This window comes from Augochlora pura, chromosome 3, assembly GCF_028453695.1.
Source record: "Augochlora pura isolate Apur16 chromosome 3, APUR_v2.2.1, whole genome shotgun sequence".
NCBI classification, from domain to species: Eukaryota; Metazoa; Arthropoda; class Insecta; order Hymenoptera; family Halictidae; genus Augochlora; species Augochlora pura.
The window spans coordinates 29,259,927-29,284,956 of record NC_135774.1 but is presented as its reverse complement, the minus strand read 5'-3'; the positions used below and the strand labels follow the sequence as shown (position 1 = coordinate 29,284,956).

General features: G+C 39.2%; 3 protein-coding genes, 1 long non-coding RNA gene and 2 other non-coding genes across 18 annotated transcripts; 3 read left to right on the top strand and 3 right to left on the bottom strand.

Annotated features, from left to right (window-relative positions):
* The first annotated feature begins 5 nt into the window (after window positions 1-5).
* Vps51 (vacuolar protein sorting 51) lies at window positions 6-3,529 on the top strand. The gene is made up of 10 exons (XM_078197479.1): window positions 6-203; window positions 265-399; window positions 467-688; window positions 763-1,358; window positions 1,426-1,639; window positions 1,708-1,932; window positions 2,000-2,334; window positions 2,558-2,735; window positions 2,952-3,064; window positions 3,204-3,529. The coding sequence occupies exons 1-10, from the start codon at window positions 123-125 to the stop codon at window positions 3,310-3,312; spliced, it is 2,208 nt and encodes a 735-aa protein (XP_078053605.1). The 5' UTR covers window positions 6-122; the 3' UTR covers window positions 3,313-3,529.
* Window positions 3,530-8,782: 5,253 nt separating this feature from the next.
* LOC144467631 (uncharacterized) lies at window positions 8,783-14,720 on the top strand. 7 transcript variants are annotated; one of them, XR_013493703.1, is made up of 5 exons: window positions 8,794-9,235; window positions 11,445-11,516; window positions 11,999-12,282; window positions 12,414-12,496; window positions 12,719-14,718. It is a non-coding gene; the product is annotated as an uncharacterized LOC144467631 (long non-coding RNA). The 7 variants fall into 7 exon arrangements; XR_013493702.1 differs by having other exon boundaries at window positions 8,797-9,235; window positions 12,414-13,244; window positions 14,379-14,719; XR_013493699.1 differs by having other exon boundaries at window positions 8,783-9,235; window positions 10,590-11,516; window positions 12,414-14,720.
* Window positions 14,721-14,754: 34 nt separating this feature from the next.
* On the bottom strand, window positions 14,755-14,826 carry Trnaa-cgc (transfer RNA alanine (anticodon CGC)). Its single transcript has one exon. It is a non-coding gene; the product is annotated as a tRNA-Ala (tRNA).
* Window positions 14,827-14,935: 109 nt separating this feature from the next.
* Window positions 14,936-15,007, bottom strand: Trnaa-cgc (transfer RNA alanine (anticodon CGC)). The gene has a single exon. It is a non-coding gene; the product is annotated as a tRNA-Ala (tRNA).
* A 656-nt stretch (window positions 15,008-15,663) lies between these two features.
* Window positions 15,664-23,907, top strand: Med (Smad/Smad4 homolog Medea). 6 transcript variants are annotated; one of them, XM_078197415.1, is made up of 12 exons: window positions 15,664-16,040; window positions 16,123-16,328; window positions 16,423-16,571; window positions 16,639-16,918; window positions 17,122-17,364; window positions 17,796-17,936; window positions 18,210-18,398; window positions 18,470-18,643; window positions 18,708-18,962; window positions 19,033-19,314; window positions 19,407-19,537; window positions 19,616-23,907. In XM_078197415.1, exons 2-12 carry the CDS (start codon window positions 16,262-16,264, stop codon window positions 19,694-19,696), a joined length of 1,992 nt encoding a protein of 663 aa, XP_078053541.1. In that variant the 5' UTR covers window positions 15,664-16,040; window positions 16,123-16,261; the 3' UTR covers window positions 19,697-23,907. The 6 variants fall into 6 exon arrangements, with proteins under 6 accessions (XP_078053541.1, XP_078053542.1, XP_078053539.1 ...); XM_078197416.1 differs by having other exon boundaries at window positions 17,107-17,364; window positions 18,240-18,398; XM_078197413.1 differs by having other exon boundaries at window positions 17,107-17,364.
* On the bottom strand, window positions 23,877-24,894 carry Mrps26 (mitochondrial ribosomal protein S26). 2 transcript variants are annotated; one of them, XM_078197420.1, is made up of 3 exons: window positions 24,770-24,894; window positions 24,396-24,685; window positions 23,877-24,331 (listed from the first exon to the last, which is right to left on the bottom strand). In XM_078197420.1, exons 2-3 carry the CDS (start codon window positions 24,641-24,643, stop codon window positions 23,923-23,925), a joined length of 657 nt encoding a protein of 218 aa, XP_078053546.1. In that variant the 5' UTR covers window positions 24,644-24,685; window positions 24,770-24,894; the 3' UTR covers window positions 23,877-23,922. The 2 variants fall into 2 exon arrangements, with proteins under 2 accessions (XP_078053546.1, XP_078053545.1); XM_078197419.1 differs by having other exon boundaries at window positions 24,743-24,885.
* Between the last annotated feature and the right edge of the window lie 136 nt (window positions 24,895-25,030).

Below are 25,030 nucleotides of genomic sequence, written 5' to 3'. Positions count from 1 at the left end.
TGGCAGTCCACTGACTAACCTAACGTTACATCGAAGGGTAAATCGACTGACTGACGCACTGACTGTCAAAGTTGGTTAAAGTCAGTCAGAGTAACCCAGCTGTGACACGAAAAATACTCACGATGGCTGAGAATTCTAGCAATCCGTATGATATTAATGGACAGCACTTTAATCCCGATATGTATTTCCAAAAAATGTTGAAAGTAAGCTGATAATTCTCTTATAATAATAGCAATACAATGTTACTAACTTTTGCTCTAACAGGAATGTACATTGAAGCAAATCATGGATCATGAATCGGAAATCGTAAGAAACACACAAACACTGCACTCGGATATGCAGACGCTCGTGTATGAAAATTATAATAAATTTATATCTGCCACAGACACAATCAGAAAGGTAAACAACTCAGATAATGTACACAGCATTGGTTACTTCATTTACAGAATGTTCTTCTTTAATATAGATGAAGACTGATTTTAAAGAAATGGAAGAGAGCATGGATATGTTAGCAAAGAATATGGACAGCATCACATCATTTTCGGATCAAATTTCGTCAACTCTTCAAGGCACTAGACAACAAATTGCTAAATTGTCCTCCGTTCATGCTCTCTTAAAAAAGTTACAATTCCTCTTTAATTTGCCTGGCAATTTAAAAGATGACATGAATGAAGAAAATTATGAACAGGTTTATATTTATTCCTATCTATAAGATAAATTATATGACTTTTTGGTTGAACATTATTTTTTCTATTCCTCCAGGCAGTACAGGATTATATGCATGCACAGCGTGTACTAAATCAGTATGGTAACTTGCCTTCTTTTCAAGGAATACAAAAAGACTGTGAAGATATTTTAGAAGAGCTTAAGTCAAGATTGAGAAAGCAATTTTACAAAAGAAACGCGTCGACCAAGGCTTTAGCCGAGAACGTAAATCTTCTATTGCAGTTAAAAGAACCAGCCGATTCCCTATGCACTGAATTTTTAATGCATGCAGATGAAAGATTGACACAGCAATTAGACAATCTAAAAGATATGTACGAGAACGACATTACAGAGTTTGTAGACATGGCTAGTTCTGGATTTCTCAGTGATCTATGCCTTGTTGTTGGATCCTACAATGATCTCTTCGTGTATAGACTACCATCTGAAGACAATGAGCTTTCAGACGACTTTGAAACGAAAGCTGTCGCGCATCTGAATAATTTCATTATGAAAAACATGATGAAGTATTTTGATCTAATTGGTAAAAGAGTAGAACACGTGTCTGACACAGCAGTTCTAGTTAAAGCCTTGGATAAATTTCACAGAAGACTGCAAGCTGTGAATATGCTGTGCAAAGAAACAGACTTTGTAAGGTAATAGATAGAAGCATTTCCAAATAAAGATCTATAAAATCATGGAACATATTTCCTCTGTTATCAGGATAGGTACAGATATCGTGGTTAGTGCAGGCAGAAGACAATGTCGCAATCATCTAGACAATTTGAAACAACATTTGTGTGAGGGACTTGGTAAAGTAAGGCAAACAGTAGCAACTAAAGTCTCCCAGGACGAAGATGGTAATCTGGCTGAGCTTCAGGCCTTGCTTGTTATGCCTACCATAGAAAAAATCAAAGGAGTTTTACAAGACTTATTGGTACGTTTTCTAGCGACGCTCAACAACAAATTAATTGTCCAACATACTCAAATAAAATTAAATTTCAGGTGTTCCTGCAACCAGATTTATCCTTCAGCTCCAAAACGCAGTTCCTCCATAACTTCTGCGTGGATGAGGTCAGAGAAAGCTTAATAGTGGGATTTCTACATCATTTAATGGCGACAGCAAGTGGATTCTGTGCTGGTTCCGACGTCCCCAAATGTCCACCTACCCTTCTACTCCTATTGAGTAAAATGTGTGTCGAATACAAAGAAAATAACGTGAAATACTTGGTAAGGAGTAACAGATTTGAACCAATGGCCGCAAAACTATGAAATTATACTAATACTCTACTTTCAGCTCTCTACAACCGACGATCTGTTCAATATTGATCAATATACCTGTTCTGGAAACATAATCACAACAGACTCAGAATTATGCGAGAAGTTCCAGGAAGCTGCTCAGAACTTATTGAACCATTACGTTCGCATTCAAGGATTGGCGGTGTCGCGACTAATAAGAAAGTCAGTGGAAACAAGAGATTGGTTGCACACTATCGAACCGAGGACTGTGAGACCTGTGATGAAGAGGATAGTGGAGGATGTGACGGTAATCGACTCCCAGGTTGCCGTTTTGTACGACGATCAGGACGGCCAAGTTGACAGGAGCAGCGACAGCAGTAGAAAAGCACATAGGTATTATAGATAAACCAAGATGTTCTCTATAACGTCGCGTGACTATAAAAATACAGGGACTTTAGAGAGCAATGGAAGCTAGTTTGTCTCCTGTTTCATTGGTTTTTCTCATTATCGTCTAGTGATTGGTTACTTCATAAAATTAGTGGGGACAGGCACGCGACGTTAAGGGGGTCATGGAAACCGTGTCATCTCCTTGCTAACCGTGGGACTGAATTTCCAGCGTGAGCGTGTCGAGGCGTCATTATAGGACCAGTTTATCATCCTACACACCCAGCCACATAGACTCTTCGTTGGCCAGCAATATTCATAAATTGTTCTCCGAACGGATCGAGATCTTCTCGTCGGTCCAGTTCAACAAGACCTCCATTCTCACCGGGATCATCAAGATCAGTTTAAAGGTGAAATACTTTTAGCAGACACAGTACCGGGTAATAGAGACAGGTGCTGTCGGCCGGCCACAATGATAAAATAGCACGGCCATTATCCACTTTGCGCGACGCGAGAATACCTTGTTCTCTCGCGTTGCGTATCGTTGCATACTGCGCAACACGAGGCCACACTACCGAGAACTGATCACCGGGCCCAATAAAAAGATAGACCCTTTGTATTTATAGACATTCCTAGAATGCGTCAGATTACGGACGTTCAGCAAGTACGGGCTCCAACAGATCCAGGTCGATACCCATTACCTACAACAGTACCTGTGGCGATTCGTCTTCGACGAGGAGTGAGTTCTAATTGAATCAAGTTTCAGTTAATATAAAGCCAAAGAATCATTTTTCCAAAACCAATAAATTTTTGAAACGGTTCTGATAACAGAATCAGTTTATAAAAGTGATAATGATGAATACAATTTTTGTTTGAAGCGTAATGCATCGGTTGCTGGGCGAGATACTGGGGAGTGCGATGCACAGATGTTTGGACCCTGTTTTAATGGATCCGAACGTCGTCGAAGTTATTTGCGAAAGAGGATGAATAGTCAAGAGGACAGTACTATAAGCGTCGAGAGCTCAATTGTCGCTCCATCACACATACTGTACAGTCTTTTTTTAGTATTGTATTGTTCTGTTATTTATAGAAATAAGCGGAAAATATTACACGATTATCGAGCATATACATTATTCTTGTACATATTTCGTACGTGGAAATTTTACGGGGAACACTGTACATTCCACGAATAAATCTAATGATAAACCAAGAATCGTGGCCAGGTCTCTTTCTCTGTCTTCAGACCTAATTAATTTCTCTATCCTTTTATTTGTTTCGTGAGCGATCGCCCACGCCTGAACACGTCGAAGCCGCTAACACGCGAATAGCACGACATGCTGTTTTCTGTCCTCTATTCCCTTCCTCATTGATTCGTCTCCTTTTCTTCGGCCTCCCCACCCTTATCCCGGATAAAATAAACTCATCAAAGTCTTTAGTACGCTATAAGAAGCCCAGGGTCAAATGATTCTAATAAGTCTTAATTCTCTGCTACATTCTGCGCTTTTGAACCTTATTATCGCGTAAATCTTATCGATCACTTTTTCTCTTCCTCATTACCGCATTCCTCTCGTTTTCTAATTCGATCACTTTTCCTCGATTACCAGCCGTAGGAATTTTAAATTTAGACTCTTTTAAATCTGAGCAAATAATTACATGGCTAATGCGTGAGTCACGCTAACTGGTTTTTAAATGAAATCAAAACGATGGAGTCTTTAAGAAGCATTTCTTAATGAATCGTTTTAAACGAGTTTTTCTCGTAAAGCAATATAAACTGTTATAATTTCGTGAAAATAAGTCGTAAAACGATAAATCTGGTGATATTTTAAAGCTTGAAGCATCATTAATTTCTTCCTAACATGCTTTCGCATGATATGGCAAGCGAAAAACTGAAGACATAGGCTTGCTCGTAAATGCTATAAATCGAAATGTCTCTCAAAATATTATGGTCGTTTTCAAGACTGTTGCTTATGAGAAAAATATAAATATATAGAACTGATCGAATCGTCGATGGTTCACCGGTCGCGTACGCGACGCACAAATGTGCAAAGAATAAATGGGACAAGAGCTTATAACGTATATGGGGTTCTGCCGTACCCCCTTGGCAGTGGCTCGAGTTAATTCGAACTTCCTCTCGTTGGATGAGATTCATTCTCCGAGTATCCGGCGTGGGCCTACGCACAGCATTCTACCCAATTTAATAAACTCTTCTAAATTACTCGGGCCGGGGCCGCGGCCGTTCCCTCGTTCAATCATGAATTTTCCCTGGAAATCCATGGAAAATCCGCTGAATTTTCCCTCGGACCGGATTAAATCCCGTCGTCGTCCCCGAGGCCATCGTCGGCGAGCCTCGAGGAACAGTTTACGTTTACATTTACATTTACATTTACATTCACGGCTCGCCAGCCGTGACAGACAATTTTTCCTTCGATCGTGTCTCGGTCTCGCAGGAAACCGAAATACACAATACGAGGCCTTCTGCGACCATGCATGTGGAACAACTAGACAAACGTAGATCCCTCGATCGGCCGCGGATCGATATCATTGCCGATGCGACATATGTCGCACACATGATCACGGAAAACACCTGTGCACGTGCGACTTCCGTACGAGAGGCTGCATTCTCGATACACCAGTGTCCATACCAGCTTAAAACTACCATACAGACGTTAACCATGCGAGGAACCGTGTTGTTACTGTGCCTAAAGACGTACCTCTGGAACGATTCGATATCAGACTATCTAGCCGTTAATTTGTACTATCGGACGAGAATCATTGGCGAACTCTAAAGAACATATGGTCTCAAACAACGTGAGTTTACAACCTCGACTGCGATGTTCCGTCATAAAGTGTTTTACAACGTGAAAATTCGTTTCTAGTTCGTAGAACGCCGAGTGCACATTTTTAATTGCATCCGATCAATGTTCGTTGATTTAGTATCGTAAATGTTCTTTCTAAATGTAGTACGATTACGTGGTAAATGAAGATTATTAGCTAAGCCTAAGATATTTACATAAACAGCCGCCATTGTTGCGGAACAGCGTAATCTTTCGTAACGGCATAATGAAAGAAGGAATTAAACCGAGGAACGTTGTAGATCGAGGAACACACGTTTGAATAGGAATGACGAGTGGTCGCGTCTTCTACGGTTAACAGGTTGAGCCTCGGAGGAGTATGGGGATCCTAATCGATGCACAATGGATCGTCAGCGACGGGATGCCGCGGACGGTAACAGGGATTGTGTCCTAATAAAAGGTGGGTGAGCACCCATTGCTTCGAGTTGCGTTCGGAAAAAATGGACAAAATGGGCCCGCATGAGAAAATCCGACGAGGGATCCAAGCCTGGTAATCATCGTCACGAAATAACCATGTTATTCGAAAGTGCGAGCCGTTTGGGCAGAGCACATTCGGCGGGATACGGGTGCGCACCGCGTGCACGCGTTAATCAGCCTGCTCTTCTGTCCGCTGTCCTCTGTCCTTCGTTCTCCTCGCTTCTCCTCGTCAATTTGCACGACGGACCTATTCACGGGTCCTTCGACCAATTATTTGACCGGCGACATTGTTTCCACTCGACTATGCTCGCCCCCGTGTACCATAATCGTGTCGAACCGATCGAAAAACTCGCACGGAAGCCGATGATTCACCCAGCGATGAACGCATTGTTTAGTCTGATAAATCTGTTTGAGGAACTCTCTGCCCTGCCGGCTCCTTACCCGCTGGGTTTGCACAAGTCGGTTTCGTTCGCATGTGTGTAAGTATCCAGAATCTAGACTGCGCGGGACAAATTTATGGTTTTGCTGATTGAATCAGGAAAAACCGGGCCAAGATACGGTTTCGCTGATAACAAGGTCCAACTAATTGTTTCTACATCATCCTCGGGCGTTCAGAAGCTTGATTTAATTTAGATTTCGTGCTCTTGATTCGATTGAGAAGAGATCTTAATTTAAAAAAAAAAACATTTTCTTCCTAGGCTTTGAATGTTTTATAATTTATCTGTGAAAGCTGTTCGACTTTTTATCGCTTAGAATGATTCCATGACCTATCCTGAATGCAACCTTGCACATTTTTATAATATTATTAACGACCGTCTCTTCTAGGCTCAGTACTTTGGTTAATTAAAAATGGATGCAAATTTTTATAAGCTCTGTCCTTGAATAAATAATGTTAAAACACCCTGTGCAGTCCCAAATTCGTATGAAACGTTTGAAAATGTTAGAAAAATTATTTTTATAAAGTTTGTCCATGAATAGGTAGTTCTGAAACACAATCATGTTAAATGTTTCAAACTAATAATATAATATTGAAAAGAAAATTGGCATTATTTCCTTTGGAAACAATTAAAGTCAGAATTCAAATTTTTGAGGATATTTGGATTTGTGACCATAATAATAGGCGGCAAATTTAAACGCCCGTTGTTATGATCGCGAATTAGAATATCTTCCAACAGATGCCTTGGAACACGAGGCATAGATCGAACGACTAACATATAAACGCAAAGCTGATTAATAAAAATAGTGTAGGCGATCCTTACAAATTCATAGAAAATACCATCGCAAAAGAACGAACCTAGAAACCAATAGACGAGATAAGAGAAAGCAAAACAAGAGAACAATGACATCGGAAAATTTGAACTTTGGCCCCCACGAGTCGTATATATTTCGGTTTGAATTTGGAGAAACACAGTCGATCGTCAATCGTCGAAGACGGAAGAGCTCTCGTCATAAGTGAAACTGTCCAACACCCTCAATTATTGCTAATCTATTTGTTAAGTAGTAGTGCCGTAGGTGATGAATTCGAAATTCACCACGGCGCGATTACTTTACATGCAGAGACGCAAAGACTACGGTGGATATCAGGGGCAAGCAACTTCTATCCTCACATTATATTAATAATATCGTACTCATTCGATATTTCGAGTAGATTATATAGTTATTGTTCATCAAACATTTGTCACTCACCGATTGTCGAATCGTTGTTCAAAGATGGCCAGCCTCGGTGGTCGTTTCGTTAAGCGACTACATACTTTAAAAGCAGAGTCGTGTGCAACTAATCAACTGGACATTTTCCTAACCAATGAATTCGATTCCGTTACTTATTATTGTCATTTCGATCGCGTCACTGGAATATAATTCAAATTATTGTCTGCGTCAAACAAAATTTACCTGGCAAATTACTGATATTGGTGCGGAAAAATCTCACCTTTGAAACTGCAACAGCTAGACCGGAAGAGGAACCTCTCAACCAATCAGCTGCATCGGGTGATTTCGCGATTCACAACTGTATACCACAGGTGTCAAATCAAGACTTGAAAAGTAGTATTTCAAACAATTTCCTCAAAATACTTCATTTTTGTCTCATATTTTATGTCTGTTTAAATGGTGACATATTAATAACATTAATTCGATTGTACTACCCTCGAATGTACACTCGATCACAAAAATCTACATATCTGTCAAGCGTCGTATGGTTGAATAAAGAATAAAAATTATACATTTTTCATTATCATTAATCCACTTATTATTCAATATTAAGCGAACTCTGAGTAATCAGACAACAATTTGTAAGGAAAGATATATGTCGAACTTCTATGATCGAATGTACATAACCAACGTTCTTTGGAGCACTATAGCGTATCATTGCTCACAGAATCTGTATAATAATGAAAATTGAATCATAGGGGCAACTGACCTAAAAAAGAATACTTCTTATCCGTCCCTTTGTCATCTATAATTTCGTTTACGATGAAGATGAATGAACGGATGGATAGTATGGCGGGCGTTCTTTGGAACCGGAAGTTGTCGAACGATCGAAGCTTTGGTTCTCGCGCATGGAATTTAAACCTAGCGTCTGTTCGCGCGGGCCTTTCGAATTCGGCCGACTTGGGGGGGGGGGGGGGGGGGGGGTTGAAAAGCACTGTCATAGAAGGAATCTAACAGACGATTGTGTCGTTAGCCGCGCGATTCGATTCGTGCACGAAGGCGAGGCAATAAAGACTCGGGGCCTGCCGGTGAACGGTTTGATAACAAGCGGTGGAAGACATGCACATGGGAGACGCATATTCCCCGTCGGTTGCCGGACCCATTCAGTGACGCGATTCTTCACTGTCCGGCACTGATTTCAATTGGTAAATTGATTTGGAACGACGTCGCGAGAGAGAGAAAGAGCTGAAAAAAATAAGAGAGGAGAGAGACAGAGAACAGTTTTCTACGTGACAAGAGAGCGGGGGAGGGAGGGTGAAAGAGTGAGAAAGAGAGGTACGAAGAGCACGATGTATACCGATGACGACAAAGAAGGAGGCACACAGAGAAACGATGGCGGTGGTGGCCAGTGACAGTGCCTCTCTTGCGAACCGTTAATAGGTACTGAACGCTGCTTGAATGCTTAATGCACCGAGCTTCTAGGATTAAATTGACCAATCATTTCCCGCCGCGGCAAGGAGCGGCCAATTACAGCCCTCGTCCGAGTATATTAAGCCAATCAAGAACAGTTTATCGTTCAGTCGTCGGTCTACCGTCGTGACGCGAGTGTCGTGCGCGTGCGTGCGTGCGTGCCCGCCACCTCTCTTGCGAACAAAACAATTGAAACATGCTAATATCTCGTGGAACGAGCGAATTGCGTGAAAAGAACTGCGCTTCTCCGATCATTTTCCGCTGTCATCGCGGAGTCGATCGAGGATCACGATGCGCAACAGGTCGCCACGATCTCGTTCAGTGATTAGACCCGCGGCCTTCTGCTCTAATCATAAGATTCATGTTAACCGTCTGATTTCACGAGTGAATCGTACCCAGTTGATCATCAAAAATCAAACAGAATTTTGTCACGCACCACGTGGAACAAAGGACTGTGCACGGGCGGGGGAGAAACACGTGAATTTATCCGGGAACGCGCACACCACAATGCGATTCACAGTTCCGTACGTATCACGGTAATGTCCATTCACTACCTCGGCAATGGTGTTTCGTATTTCAATCCCGAGGGATCGAGTGTCCCCCCTGTCCTCCCGTTGTTGAATCTTTTTATTCATCGGACTCCACCATTAACCTGTTAACCAGGTGATTTTCTGATTGTGAGCACTTAACGAATTATAGTTCGTTGAGGAACAGTGAAATTACATCTCTTGTGACGGCAATTCGTACGAATTAATTCTATTGAATCTTCCGTTACGGTATTTGTAAGATTATGATCAGGATGGACACGAATACAACATAGTTTATGCTGATACAGACGATCCTGTTCACAAGAATAATTATTTAAATACATGGGAAGCAAGAGTTATTTAAATGTGAAGTTTTACGAATTAACTAGTCTTATTTGGTTAACAGGCTAAGGTCCGTTTTGCTGGTCCTTGCGTTATCGCTTGGGGAGAGAATAGTGTAGTGTTGACGATAAATTCGAAACGGCATTACTACATCATTCGAAGACCGATAAAAAACAGTGATTTCAAGAAACTCACCGTGTTATTACTTTAATAAGTGCGGAAGAGCGCGCCAATGTCCACTAGTGTCGAATAAAAGCTAAAGGTCATGAGATTTCCTCCGATTGTTCATAGAGACCCGGCACACGCATTGCTCGGTCGATAAATATCGCTATTTTTCGGGTCTAGAAACCCACTATCGCCGTTATCATTCAGGACAGATAAGTTCCTGAACAAACGGTGCATATTTAATGCCTGTCTATAGATCGGCTTGTTTATAACAGTCTCCCCATTTCTCTAAGAACTATGTTCGCAAATAAGATTAATTTGTAACCGGTGTCTCTGTCGATAAATAGAAAACACACGGCAAAATCATTGCGAATGTGTTTTCTCAACAAAGCAAAAAAATTGGTTTTCAAACTATTTTAATTGCCTCATTATAATTATACATTTAAATTCGATGTGTTAAGGTTAGGTTGAAAACTCTGGTATTAGCAGATTTATTAATTTATGTTCAAAGTGGTATTCTATGCAGTGATCTCAATATTTATTTTATTATTTATTTAATTTACTTTTTCGCGGAAAATTGCACCATGAATAATGGGACACCATATATATAGTAGATCCGCGAGTATCTCTCGACCGGACACTCGCCGTATCGAAACCACGAGTAACAATCGTTGAAAACAATCGAATCATTACCTCGTTATGACGATCCTTGGTCGTCCAGACTTGTGAGAGCGGGAACAAACGCTACAATCGAAAACGGGCATTTCGTTGTTCGCTGGAAAATGTAGCGGGCACATACTAATATGGTTCGACTTTATCTTCACGACTTCTTGACCCTTCGCAGACGATAGCGTGCAGAGACCACGAGTAATTGTCGAGGGAAGCTTGTCTGGTACGAAGCACGTTCATGCTAACGGTCCTCTGGGTCTTTCGTATCGAGACGACTCATCAATTTCGAAACTCTAATAAAGTGAGACAATTTTCGTTTTTGTTTTATCATCTCTGAAATCGTCCAGCTTGTAAACAAAAATGGACAATTTTGAAATAGGGGACACTGTTACTCGGGTCAAGCGACACGTTTTAATAGCTGTTGACAACCAGACTTTTATTTGAACGATATTCGGCTATTTTAAATACTTAATTGAAATCGATATGTGCTTTATAATTAATTGGTATGGTAACATTGGACCTTTAAAATATAAATTAAGATTCTGTGAAACCAGAAAATTTTCGGTGCCATCGCATAATTAAGGACCAAATCGGTTTTTGTTGATCCGGGGGACTGTCTATCCCTTGCCGGTTTCCAGGAACCCCGTCATCCACCCACAATTTTTGCATCGTTGCCTAATAAGTTGACGAGCTATTTCGCGAACATCCAGAGGGAGCCGACATTAACAGATATTAGCGTTAATTGGCCTGCTCCCCCTCTTCCGTCCTCCGTCCCCCGAGCCGATCTCTTGCGTCTTCCCCTTTTCTGCAATTCCCTTCGTCTCTCCCCCGATCTTTTTCCGCTTTGGCTTACCCCCGCCCCTCGTTTCTCGTCTCATCACCTCTCCCCTATGTCTACTGACAAAGGGGAGCACACGATGCGTTACGCGCCAATTTTTATTACACTTTGTAGAAAACTGTAGGCAATTGTAATAGTAGACCTAATCGGTAACCCTTTATTTTCTTTCACTAACTACTTAAATCTTTTCAGCTTCAATGCTGGAGACACAATATTGCGGTGGTGGACAATTGATCAGAATTGGAGGAACTTAATTGCCACTTGGTAATTAATACCTTGTTTATGAAAAACATATTTTACTCACATTATCTATAGTGCTTCTTATATTAATTCCAAGCTTAATTGCTTAATTAATTAATTTTTCTTTTCTATGCATTTTGCTTCTCGATTAATGAGGTACTGAAACGGAGTGAAAGTGTTATCAGGATCACTATATATCATAATTCTAGAATAAGAGGATACGGATTTCGGTGCTCGTCGTCGACTTTTTCCTTGGTTCGACGAAAAAATCCGTCGCCGAAAACGTACGGCTTGCAATGCGTGCAAGCTGTGCGGCAGAAGTGTGTTCCGCCAGAAGACAGCCACGCGCATCTTCATGCTCGCAGCATGTCCGCTAATCCGCTTCGAGTTAATGCGGCTTTGCATTTTAACGCAGCGTCCGTTCTCTTTGTTTGCCACTGGCCAGCGTATTTTTATCTTCTCTGAAAATTTCTCTGGAGCCTATCTAGCTTTTCTTTTGATTTCAGAAGCGCTCTATCTTAAAAAGCTGTTGCCTCGCGGAACGATGAATACAGCGCTTCACCGACCGAGAAATATAAACGAGGGACCCGGGTCAGAGAAATCAAAGATTCGATTGTGGCCTCGGCTCCTCCCTATCTCCGGCACTCGCATTTCTGCGAGCGATACTCCTCATCGCACGATTCATCCTTCATTCTGCTGTGTTTCGTTCGATGGATCGAGTATTAACCCCTCGCTGTTAATTGGAGCGCACGATAGCATCTGTTTCAATATTGTACGAATAATATCATTGGTAGGCATTGGTTTACAATTGAAATTTGTTACTAAAGAATTTACCAATGTAAATCCTCAGTATAAGTGCGGGTAGATAACAGAGATAGAAGTCATTCTTGACCTCTAATAAAATAATTGTTTATTTCCCAGGCTAAAGGGTTCAACTGGTAGCAAGAAAGAACGAGCTAAGTTGCATTCAACTGCATCCTATTTTATTTTCCTCTTCCGCTAGGGTAATAGAATTAAATTTCAACGTTCTAATTTAATAATATTCTATTAATAATCTATAATTCCTAACCCGTTGATAAGTACCAGTGCCGCAGGAGTGGATAGGTTTGGTTAGAAAGTGCCACATCTCCTGCTGCTCAAGTGCTTATCAATGGGTCGGGGCGCGCATCTTTATCACGAAACAGTGAATCCAATCATGTAAACAAAACGATTAATGTTCCACACAGATTAAGATCTTTGATCAAGGTGAGCATCGTGAAACATTGACAGTGATGAAGGTTGGGAACCACTGATCTAGGGTAACGTAAATTACATCACGTTTATTCAAGGGAATCGGGTTAACGATCGACATCGGTGAATCCATCGAGCCCGAGATTCGACTGGTGTTGACTCACATGATCAATTTGTTCTTCCGTTTTGCAGCGCGCTGGATAGAGGAGACCAGGCGTAGCTGATCGTCTGTTAGCGATACCAAGGACGAACAACGATAACAGAGTTAACAGAGATTGTCAACAACGAGAGTCCTCGGTTCCCGGCTGTGTCGAGGAGACGTGCATTCGGTCCAGATGCGTCGCGCGTCGAAATCCTCTACAGATGCAACAGGTTTCATTGAGGGGCGGCTCTTGAGCTCGAAATTTCTCAGAGACGGAACGAGGGAGAGAGAATCGCGCGGAAAGAAGGAACAAGAGAAACGAGAGAGAGAGCGGTGGGCGACTTTAATGAGTCGTCGAGGTCGCTTCAATGAGTACCACTGTGTGTCATCGCGTCATTATTGCGTGTACATACGTCTGCATGCATGTAGCACCATGTCCGGGCTAATAATTATACCGTGTGTCTTACTATCGACACCGGTACCATGACATATTGCTTTTACGCGCTGCCGTGTCTTTCGTATTCTTCCATTATTCCTAGTATGATACGACAGACAAAATTTCTAATCCACGGTTGGACGACTACTGATTAAATAATTATTTCGAAGAACACTTACCGAACGAGAGTCCGGCAACGAGTAATCCTTATCTGGCAAATAGGCTAACTTAATTGACTTAAGACTTCTGTCCGTTTCGTTGAACGATTACAGTGCACGCAGCCAATGCGTCACGCAATATATCTAGAGCCTACAATATTCTTAAGTCAATTATCTAATCTCGCGGCGAATTACCAGTGAAACGTGGGCAAGTTGTATTAGGGTTTCCCTACGTCTCCTTAATTATCTATTAATCGACCGTGGCCGGTCGTTTTTTTCGGAGATACGACCATTTCCTCCGCCTGTTGCTAACGAGTGGAAACGTTTTATAGTTCCGCCTCGGTGTCTTCTATATTCGAGCCAATTGTTTTTACTTCCCGGACGATTCGTGATGCTACAGCGAGCGAAGAAAACGCGCATACGCTACCAACAAGGGCCCTCATTATACCTCAAAGAAGAATGGGCTCTGTGTAGTAGCGCTGAAGTACCCCGATCGATATTTCTTTCTTTGAGGAAGATACGAAACGGTTCCTTTATCGGCGAGCAGACGCTCCGCCTAAGAAAAGACGAGTTTACTCGTCGTTTCTATTTTCCCAAGATTTATTACTGTAGTCTGTTTCGACTAATGATCACATAACAGAAAAGTAACGTAACTATGCTTCTTTGCATAGTTAACTTTTTGAACAAATTCAACATTCTGTGCACTTCGCATTTTACAAGTTTTTGAACGCAATATATGCGCAAACTATTTAGCAACTTAACAATGTGTAATAATTCTTATCAAATTATCTTGTAAAAAGTATATATATCTTGTTCAGATGCAGATGTATGTAGATTAATCAAGATCCTGTGTTTTAAGCAAATTAGGTTCGTGTGGCAATTAATTATCAATGAATAATAGTGCATGATTTGTTTTGTAGGGGTCAGAGATCGAGGAAGCGATGAGCGGATGACTCTACAGTGAGCAGAAACGTGATAGATACAGACATAAATCCTAACCCGTTCCTAAGTACTAGTGCCGCAGGAGTGGTTAGGTTTGGTTAGACATTGCTACATCTCCTGCTGCTCAAGTGCTTATCAATGCGTCGGGACGCGCATCTTTATCAGAGAAACGAAAAATTGAAAGCGTCTGAAAAACTGAAGAATTATCAACCTTGTTCATCTACTTCTGTCTGTATTATTGTCTCCATTTAATACGTGTAATTGTCGAATTATATTAAATAAAGAATAAAATGAAAATTTAATAGAACGTTTAATATTATTCTACCTAGGAAAAAATAGAAAAATTGAAGGGGCTGGAGGAGCTGGGATTTGAACCCAGGACTTTCAGCATGCGAAGCAGACACTCTACCACTGAGTTACACCCCCAAGTTTATTTTAAATACGGATATCCTAATCCATTTCTGAAAGGTATTCTCCCAGTCCTACCAGGAGAAAATCGCAACAGCGACCAAAATACTCAAAAAATGCTTTGGCTTGGAGGAGCTGGGATTTGAACCCAGGACTTTCAGCATGCGAAGCAGACACTCTACCACTGAGTTACACCCCCGGATAAGAACCATGTATTTAATTTGTGATATAATACGAGCACGCAAATGTGTATACAACAAAAGGAAATATTTATTTACAAGATTTTTGTTTGTTTCAATTAAAACAACATATTTGCATAAATACGTTAAAAATAACACATTATCTTCGGTTGTCTATCAAACAGTAATAGATAATTATTAATGGCTGGTTTTGAATCGAAATTATTTGTAATAAATAAGTACATCGGAAGGATTAATGATTAAAAACTTATATGAATCCTTAAGTGGGCTCTTAATAATTATCAATATTTTCAATAGGAATCAATAGTTCATTTAAGAATTAGTTATTGGCGTTTCTGGTTTAGTTACATAAAATATTTAATCATCAATTACAATTGACAAAAGATATATCTAAATTGTAAGCTATACTCATTAATTGCGTTAATATTGACCAAGTGTCGATAGTGTTCGAGCTTGTCATCGAAATAAAATAAGTCCATGTAGTGGGGTGAAGGTAGAGGGTAGGGTTAGCAGAGATTCAGATGGATTCGGATACATTTCAAAACCGCCCCGATAGGGGTTAAATGTTGTCAACCTCCATGATACTGGGTAGCTTGTGGATGTTCGTGTCACCCCTATATCTGCGTAATCGTATTGTTATTCGAAGGCAGTTAGATAGAAAGATGAAAGCCTAGATGAAACCTCGGGACGAGCAAAGAACTGTGTGCGAGTGTGCATTAGGTGCGTGTAGTTGAAGAAAAAGAAATAGATGAGACAGAACGGGACGCGAACTGTTGGAAACTTGCGCATTATACATACACATAGTCTGGCGCTTTAGTCGCCTCGCCAATCGTGCAACTTAGACACTAGAGATAAGTGCGGTTTTGCCAGATTCTGCTACCGATGTCGCAACGGCACAATCTAACCTCCTGAAAAAAACTAGCAGCGTCCTGATCGAGGTAACTGTCAGTTCACGGTACGTCATCGTGAAACACCTCGATTAAGGTTATTTTCTGTGTAGCCGAGCTTGTAATTAGTTCGTCAACCGATAAGGTTCGTCCCCTGTGTCTGTTAATATTTTATAACCGATCGCAGGCTGCGATTTGTTTAACTGTCTCTCCTCCGTTTTCAGCAGATCTACGTACGCGACACACATGGCTCACGGATCGCTGCTAGATGGTAAATCATAATAAACTCGAACTCCGTGAAGCCAAGGATAAGAATAGTGTCTCAATCGAAGAATTGGAACGGAATTCGCCACGGCTTTCACAGAGATGGTTGGATTGGCGGGCGGGGGAGGTCATCTGTATCCCTCGCCCCCAATGCAACCTAATCCAGAATGTAAGTTTTGATAACGTTATTTTTTCACGAACACCTGCAATTAGTATATTTACCCTGTGCATCATCTATACATTGCTGTTATATTTCTGTGCAGTGAGAGAAATGACCGGAATTGCTCCCAGTGCACCGACTAGTGCAGATGCTTGTTTAAGCATAGTGCATTCACTGATGTGTCATCGGCAAGGTGGTGAGAGCGAAGGGTTTAGTAAACGAGCTATTGAATCTTTAGTCAAAAAATTGAAAGTGAGTATTGTTCCCTGTATGTATTGTTTGTAGCAAGAAATTGTATTAAAATTATTACCCTGTTTAGGAAAAACGAGATGAACTAGATAGCTTGATAACTGCTATCACTACCAATGGAGCACATCCCAGCAAATGCGTCACGATACAGAGAACTCTTGATGGTAGACTACAAGTTGCAGGACGCAAGGGTTTCCCACATGTTATTTACGCTCGTATTTGGAGATGGCCAGATTTACACAAGAATGAATTAAAACATGTCAAATACTGCCAGTTTGCTTTTGACTTGAAATGTGATTCTGTATGTGTAAATCCATATCACTATGAGAGAGTTGTGTCTCCTGGAATAGGTATGTTCTAGAAACACATTTTTAGCTTATTTCTTTTTTAGAGAAATCATATGCTTCGATTCAGACTTCCTTTCATTGCATTGTTTCTTTGTGAAGCTTCTGTGAACTCATTTGTAGCACCATAAGTGTAAACGATTTATTGTTGTGGCCTTGGTGTATGATGGAATGGGTTGGTTTCCCCCGCACAGACCCGTTCTTTACAGACCTGTCTGGACTGACTCTGCAGTCGGGAGTGGGCGTAGGACCAGGCGGTAGATTGGTCAAAGATGAGTACTCTGTTGGTGGCGGAGGAACTGCAGCAGCTGGAGCAGTGGGATCCGCGATGGACGTAGATGGTGAAATGAATCAAACCATTCAGCACCATCCACCTGCTCAACCCACTTCTTCCAACAACACTCAACCGTCTCAACAGGCTTTTATACCTGGCCTAGCACCGCCTAATCCAAGTAAGTGAAGTACTATAATTCTTTATCAATAATATTTGTTGTCCACTGTGGGTATTATATATTTTAATAATAATTTATTATGCATCAAAGTAGTGTGTATCTCTAGATCTCAGTAATTCCTCAGTTATCGATTTCAGGGTTGTAGTTTCCTAATTTTTCTGTACTTAGAATTTTCGGTTTGTATATGTGTTCGTGTGTACAGAGTGCATTCAAGAACAAAGCATGTTATACAATCATATTTCATGGTAAATGCACTAAGTATTTCAAGATGAGTAAAGCTTTGTTATTGTAGATTAGAAGGTGATCTCATTTATCTGTGACCAACTATTTTGTTTTTCATTAACTATTGCTTTATCTAGTATTACTTTGCGTTGCTAGTTCTATTTCATTTTAGCTTTATTCTTTCTTTTCTCTTTTGTTGTTTGGCACAGCTAGTGGTGAGGGTATGTTTGGCAGTAATGGGGGAGGGAATAATGCTGGTAACCCCCACAATAAATTGGACGACAATAATTGCCCCAGGCAAACCTGGATTCCCACACCTCATCATACTACGACGCGTAACATTCATCATCGTACGTATATAATATAACGCTTAGATTTATATACTTACTCTACCGTCGAAAACGATCAGGGGATGAATGCTAAAAGATACCCCCTAATTGTTTTAAGCCGTATACTTTCCGTCTACCGCTGATTAGTTTATTTTGCTTCGTGCTAGCCTCGTCAAATAGTGTCTAGAATCTCTTTCCATAAATCATTTCAGAAACTCTGGAGAAAGTTCGTGTGTAATTGATATTTTGTTGTATGTTGCCTGTATTGTGTACGAGTTACATTTGATTTTGCAGCAGTAGTACATCCAATGAGTCACACCGTAGGTAGTCAACAGCAGTCATTGAGTACACCAAGCGGAGGAAATGGTACGCAAATGCTCAGCCCTTCGCAAGGGCAGTCTACAGAAGCTTTCTATGGAACCAACACGCCTCCTCAAGACCTTAATCAACCTCCAAGTGTAGATGCATTAACAGCGTCTTTAGGTATGTCATATTGTCCTCAAATTACTTTCAATGTTCGTTTGAATTCATCCTCAAATTTAATATCCTAATAGGAGAAAGCCAGAACTCTCCTGTATCACCTGTACATATTCATCATCCGAATGGATTTCCGGTGGGCACTGCTGCTTACAATTCTGGTGCACCACAGTGGACCGGAGCAAATACTCTTACATATACTCAGAGCATGCAACCACCAGATCATAGACACCTTCATCCCACTTCTTACTGTAAGTGAATGACAAATATTAGGCTATCCTAGAAGCAAAGGATTCTGACTCATGTGTTTATTAGGGGGCGGTCATGGAGGTGACGTGGGCGGTAACATAGGTGGTTTGCTCTCTACGCAACCAGCTCCTGAATACTGGTGTTCCGTTGGCTATTTTGAATTAGATACTCAAGTAGGCGAAACGTTTAAAGTTAGCAGTAGTTGTCCGACCGTCACAGTAGATGGATACGTCGATCCAAGTGGCGGTAATAGATTTTGTTTAGGAGCATTGAGTAATGTACACAGAACAGAGCAAAGCGAGAAAGCACGACTTCATATAGGTATATTCACTTACTTCTTGTCGTTTCTTGAAACCTTTATGTATACTTTACACAACTAAACATTTTTCAGGAAAGGGAGTCGTACTGGATTTGAGGGGAGAAGGTGACGTCTGGTTAAGATGCCAAAGCGAACACAGCGTTTTTGTACAATCCTATTACTTAGACAGAGAGGCAGGTCGCGCGCCCGGTGATGCGGTACATAAAATATACCCTTCTGCATACATTAAAGTTTTTGATTTGCGACAGTGTCACAAACAAATGAGAGGACAAGCTGCCACTGCTCAAGCCGCTGCCGCGGCACAAGCTGCTGCCGTTGCGGGACATTTGACGCACGGTGCGCCAATCACTAAAAGTCAGTAACTTACAAAAAACAAAATAATTAGAAAGTAAGCAAAATACTCTCAGGTGTTGATTAGAAGTTTCTTTATTCTTTATTTAACATAGGTCTCAGTGCAGCAGCTGGAATAGGCGTAGATGATCTCCGACGACTCTGCATTTTGCGTTTAAGTTTCGTGAAAGGTTGGGGTCCCGACTATCCTCGGCAAAGTATAAAAGAAACTCCGTGCTGGATAGAGGTAAGTTATGTTCACACTTTATACTGTACAATCCAAATTTCAGAGAAAAAAAATACGATCATCTTTGTATGGGCACAGGTACATTTACACAGAGCTCTTCAGTTACTAGACGAAGTTTTACACACTATGCCAATAGACGGTCCTCGGGGAATTGAATAATTTAATTTATCTTTGAATAATACATGCGATACAAAACAAAAGACATCACATTGCTGCAGACTCTGCATCAAGTGTGCAAAATGTATAAAATGCTAATACACGCATAACATTGTGCGGTATTTTTGCTGAAGAAATCAACAGAGGCTGTTGATTCGAAACGAATACAGTGCGAGCTTCGATTCGGAACGAGATAATTGCATCGCATTGGAACGTTCAGCGAAGTTTTTTTTATATATTTTACACACATGATTTGTTGTGTAGGATGAAATGTGTGCCACGGCCTTGCATTACCGTCAACGTACAAACGTTATGCAAAGGAAATATTATTTTTCTTTATGGAAAGTTATTTTTTAAGAAGAAAAGGAGTGCATCTACAAGAAGAAACAAAGGTAGGATGAAAGACTTCTATTTTAATAGGCAGTCAGTGTCCGATTTAAGAAAGAAAAAAAAAGATAATACATTTTCCATGGCATGGCCTGGTGAGCTCAGCAAAATGCGTGAGTAAAACGTGATACTTTCGAAAACGTTAATAGTCATAATCTCGTTTTTTGAGATTAGCTTTGTAAGATAGCTTAACTGATCTACATCCTACTTAAAAAAATGAAAAAAGAAAGAAAACAATGACAAATTTTAAGCTCAATGTTTACGTTGGATGCAACAAACAATGGAGAACAAAAATGAAGTGTATATGTGTGCATAGTAGAAAGATTTTCTGAAGAACGCAATACGTCTCAAAGTACTGTCGGATCACAGCTCTAGCACATAGAAGTATTATAAATAAATAAATATCACCGTTCTATAAATTTGTAGTATGGAAGAAAGAGGTGGTAATGATAGGGTACGAACAAGCAGAGAATTCAACATAGATTTATCGCGTAGCAGAATATTGAATGGGAGCAACAACACCGAGAAAAGTATATAGTTGTACTAGAAAGTCATATTTTTATCACGCCCTGTTGGTTGTGCTGACAGTAGTTTGGCACTGTGCTATTGGAAGAACTTTCTGTATTGTCGTCTGTCTTATAATTTACAACCAAAAACTATCACTACAAGAATACCTGCAATGTTGGTTTCATTGATAATGCTGTTTCATGTCTTTTCTTTTTTTTACCATTACGTTCCCTTTAAGGACATGAATTAATTCTATAGTTAGTATTATTATAATTATTATTGGCGTGGTTATTGGAGACGAGACCGTTCTGCAAACATGGTACGATCTTGTATTTCAAAGAAAAAGAAGAAGAAATCGATAAAGACCTGATCATGTTTTCTTGGCGGTTTAGAATCTATTCAGTTGTCTCCTCTCTAATCAACCACCAATGTTACTACTATTACCATGTAGTACTTGTTGAATAATTATACTTACTGTTTACCAACCATTTTATTATTCTATATTCGTACAAAATATTCTTATATATATGCTATATTTGATAATATTATCATACAGAGAAAAACGTTGACCAAATTTTATACCTATCCGTATATATATATATAATATGTATACATATATGTGCGTATATGTATATGTATGCAACAGACGTTATATTGTCTTCATTTGTTCTAGGCAAAGAGAAAAGAGTTTACTGCTTGTTTTAAAAACTAATCGATGCACAGTATAGGTACTCGAAATTCTTGCTTCTTTGTTGTAATTGAGTAGAGATTATTTAGCTGTTTGTGTTCATGTTGTTCTTATATTTCTTTATGATTACACTTGATCAAGACGAGTTCTTATTGACCCAATCTGTAAATATATGTCATATAAAATGTAAGAAATGCCGTCGAGCATCGAATCGCAAGCAAAGAATGAGTTACTCTTGATTGAGAAAGCCAATTCGTTTATCGTGAAATGCTTTGTTCTTCTAATTATGTAAAGTTATGGATCACCTTGCGTGGCAAGAATGTGGTCGAGAAAGAAGCAATCTATCAGCACCATTAATTAAAAAAGACAAACGATCCGAAGAGAAGAAAGTGGGAGGATTAACGGAGAATAAGAAAATAATACATTGTACAGTAAAAAAGTAACAGGGAGGATGATGATGCATTTGTTGATGAATGATAAAATGTGAAGAGTAATGTTATCGACTAAATTAATTTTTACAACGCCTGTAATTTAATAGTAAAAATACAAATGGAACGTTATTTCCATCACTTTTCTGTCCATACCAAACGAGGAAGGATACAGAGTTCAAATAATAATAAAGAAAAACGAAGAAGAGAAAAAATCGCGTTTAAGCATACTTACCGCCAAGTTCGCTTTAGAAACATATGTGCCATCGTTTTCATACATACCGTGTACGCAAAATAACGAACAGGTGTAAGATTTTTTATAAATCCTATTTTTTACCAAGCTCATGAGTCGCGGATGCAACACACGTTTTAACTGTGGTGCTTCGGAACGTCCTAGACCCCCATAGATTTTACGGGATCCAGAGAGCATGAAGAGAATGAGAGGGAGAGAGAGAAAGAAGAACTTTGTATATCTACAAATAAGTTGAATTAAATGTATGCGAGAAGGTGATGTGCATTGCAAAAGCTGATATGCGTTCAAAAACCAATTGTAGCAATCACGAATAGATTTCATTCACCCCCAAACCACCTGGTTCCACACGCTCCATATATATACGCGTATAGGTATGACATAAGAGAGAAATTGGTACACGCAAAATATGAAAGAAAGCTCATTTTACAATGAAAATTATTCTGCAGACGTGTTCATACGATATTTTATCGACGCCTCCGAACAATAGTTTCGTACGTAACATATAATTAGTACTGGTATCAAAGTGCAATAGCCCTGTCTCATGTCAAAGATACCATAGCTGATAGTTGTAAAAATAAAAATGGAACGCCTATGTAACTTACGTTAACAATTGAAAAAAGGATGATAACGGTAATTTAAATAAGGGATAACTATACTCTAATTATTACAGCTTTTTTCCACTTTTACCAGGGTAGTGTATGCGTTATATCTTGCTATTTAAGGATTCTACCGATTTGCTTAAATGTCACGATCAATGACGAAGCCTAATGCTTCTAATGTTTCATAATTTTCATTCTGTATAATATTGTCAATGCTGATTTAATTTGTAACAGTTGGTTAAAACAGGCTTATTCAACTCCCATCGATTCCATTTCTGTAACTTGTTTAATTTATAGCAACTTTACTTGAACCGTAGACGTAATGATGTATTTTAATGTGAGGCTTCGTCGTTAATTACAGATCTTGAGACTCAAAGACTTGTTCTTAAATTTTAGGAACATATACACAAGCACGTACAATAAATATCAGAATAGAATTATACATTTACCATTGCTATTCGTATGGATTAATGAATTATCTTGTAAAATAATATATTAATACATTTTTTACGAGGCTTCGTAGCCGTGACTTAATCGTGAATATTGTTTTTCATAGCATAATCTACTCACGTTTCGTTTTGAAATAGTTAAAATTCATTGAAGTCATTAATCTGTTTTCTTTTCTCGTTCTTTTTTTAACAAATTGTGTGTGTTTAAACCAAAGATACTCTGATGGTACGATTACACATCATGATATGTTACGAATATGTATGAAATGTAAAAGTAATTATTCTTAACAAATATGCCGCAATACATAATGCAAGTAGAATCGCATATAAACATTTTAAAAAAAAAACCACGCGTTCGAACACAATCTCATTCAGGTGTTAAAATTCCGGTGATCACTACGAAAACGAAGATAAACGTCTAACAAATTACAAATTAACGTCTGTGATTATCGTCGGGACAAGTAACAGAAAAAGATTAAACATGATTTCCACTCACAAGATATTTGCGCACGTTTGTGAAAACTTGTACGACGATAATGCATTATTAGATTATTGAGAAATTAAATTTGTCTAGGTATGTGCTGGATAGAATTTGTAACAACGTGGTGCGACGGGCTGCGTGATTAGGGTAGTTGATGCAATGCCTGTGTACCATATTATGTAAAGCACATATACTAAGAGAACTTGAATGGATGTGTTTAAAAATCCTTTTGTTATTGTATATTATTAATACATTACATTATTATATATGATCATTTTCAATAAACATATTCTGTGAATTAGACGAACTTACCGAATTAAATTTGATGATAATGAAAAGCAAATGTACAAATGTAATTGCAGTACTTTTGTGTTTATTAAAAAGAAACTACTTAAGATATAAACAATTTATTATATAATTTATACAGTATTCTGAAGTTACTTTGCCTTCTTTGATATTTCTTTACTTTCTGTCTTATAGGTTTTACCATTAAGATCTATAGCTACATTATAGTCTACAATATTATCAAATACTTTTTCAATAGCTTCATCTATGTTATCTTTAGTAATGAATGTTGCAGATTCTTCCTTTGCTTTCCTAATATGTGCATCTACTTTACGTTGAATTTTCAAATCTCTTTCTGCTTTCATTTCTACTTTTTTCAATATTTCCTCTGCACGTTTGTTTCTCAAATCTTGCATTCTTTCTTCTCTGGCAGCAGCTACTTCTTGATTCCATTGTTTATTTATATTGAAACGAACAATGAAATCTTCATCTATATGTTCTTGCGATGTAGTAATTTTGTTCTTCTTACTGATCTCATTATACTTCTGTACGAAAAAGGATCTGAATTCAAAAAAGTTTATAATTAAACAAATATAATATTACATATCAGATAAGTTACCAGTACCTCAATGAATTTGTAACTGTATTATAGTTATTATTCAGACGTTTTAGTTCTTCAACTTCTTCAGCGGGTAAGGTGGGCTTTTTGGGTATTCTGAACAATTTTGTTTTTGCCGGAGGCAACCAAATCGGTTTCCTCTTCCAACGTACACATTGAATAATAGTTGCTTGAGATATTAAATGGTCATAACCAGCTAAATTTTTTATTGTTAGTGCACTGGTGCCCAGTACAGAACTGGTAGTTCGTATCATTGTTTTCAATTACAGACTTGCCAGGGATCCTCTTGTAATAACCTTTAAAACAAAAATGTTTAACATATTGAAATCGTGTTTATATAATCATGACAGTACCTGTAATATTCTCTATAATATTCTTACAGAATCTTCAAGCACAATGTTGTTAAAAATATCAAAGTTCTTAAGATATTATTGTGTACATTTTTGCACTAAGTTATGATCCAAGTAACTGTTAGGTTAGGTATGTTGCGCAGAGTTTTATCTGTATGTATCGTTATCGAGTCATCTAGATTATAGATAATTGAATGCGCCTCCAGCGACATCCATAAACATGAAACGTGCGATCATCTTGCGAATTTTTCAGATTCATTATTTCAAAAATTAACTATTCAAACATCATTA

Bases quoted from the DNA above. Each gene is read 5' to 3' on its own strand.
- Mrps26 (XM_078197420.1), bottom strand. From the start codon at position 24,643: ATGATACGAACTACCAGTTCTGTACTGGGCACCAGTGCACTAACAATA. The intron at 24,332-24,395 runs GTACTGGTAACT...TTTTGAATTCAG, and splicing joins ACAGTTACAAATTCATTGAG to ATCCTTTTTCGTACAGAAGT.
- Med (XM_078197413.1), top strand. From the start codon at position 16,262: ATGGTTGGATTGGCGGGCGGGGGAGGTCATCTGTATCCCTCGCCCCCA. The intron at 16,919-17,106 runs GTATGTTCTAGA...TCCCCCGCACAG, and splicing joins AGTTGTGTCTCCTGGAATAG to ACCCGTTCTTTACAGACCTG. The intron at 18,644-18,707 runs GTAAGTGAATGA...TGTGTTTATTAG, and splicing joins CCTTCATCCCACTTCTTACT to GGGGCGGTCATGGAGGTGAC.
- Vps51 (XM_078197479.1), top strand. From the start codon at position 123: ATGGCTGAGAATTCTAGCAATCCGTATGATATTAATGGACAGCACTTT. The intron at 204-264 runs GTAAGCTGATAA...TTGCTCTAACAG, and splicing joins ATTTCCAAAAAATGTTGAAA to GAATGTACATTGAAGCAAAT. The intron at 2,736-2,951 runs GTGAAATACTTT...TTGTATTTATAG, and splicing joins TCATCAAGATCAGTTTAAAG to ACATTCCTAGAATGCGTCAG.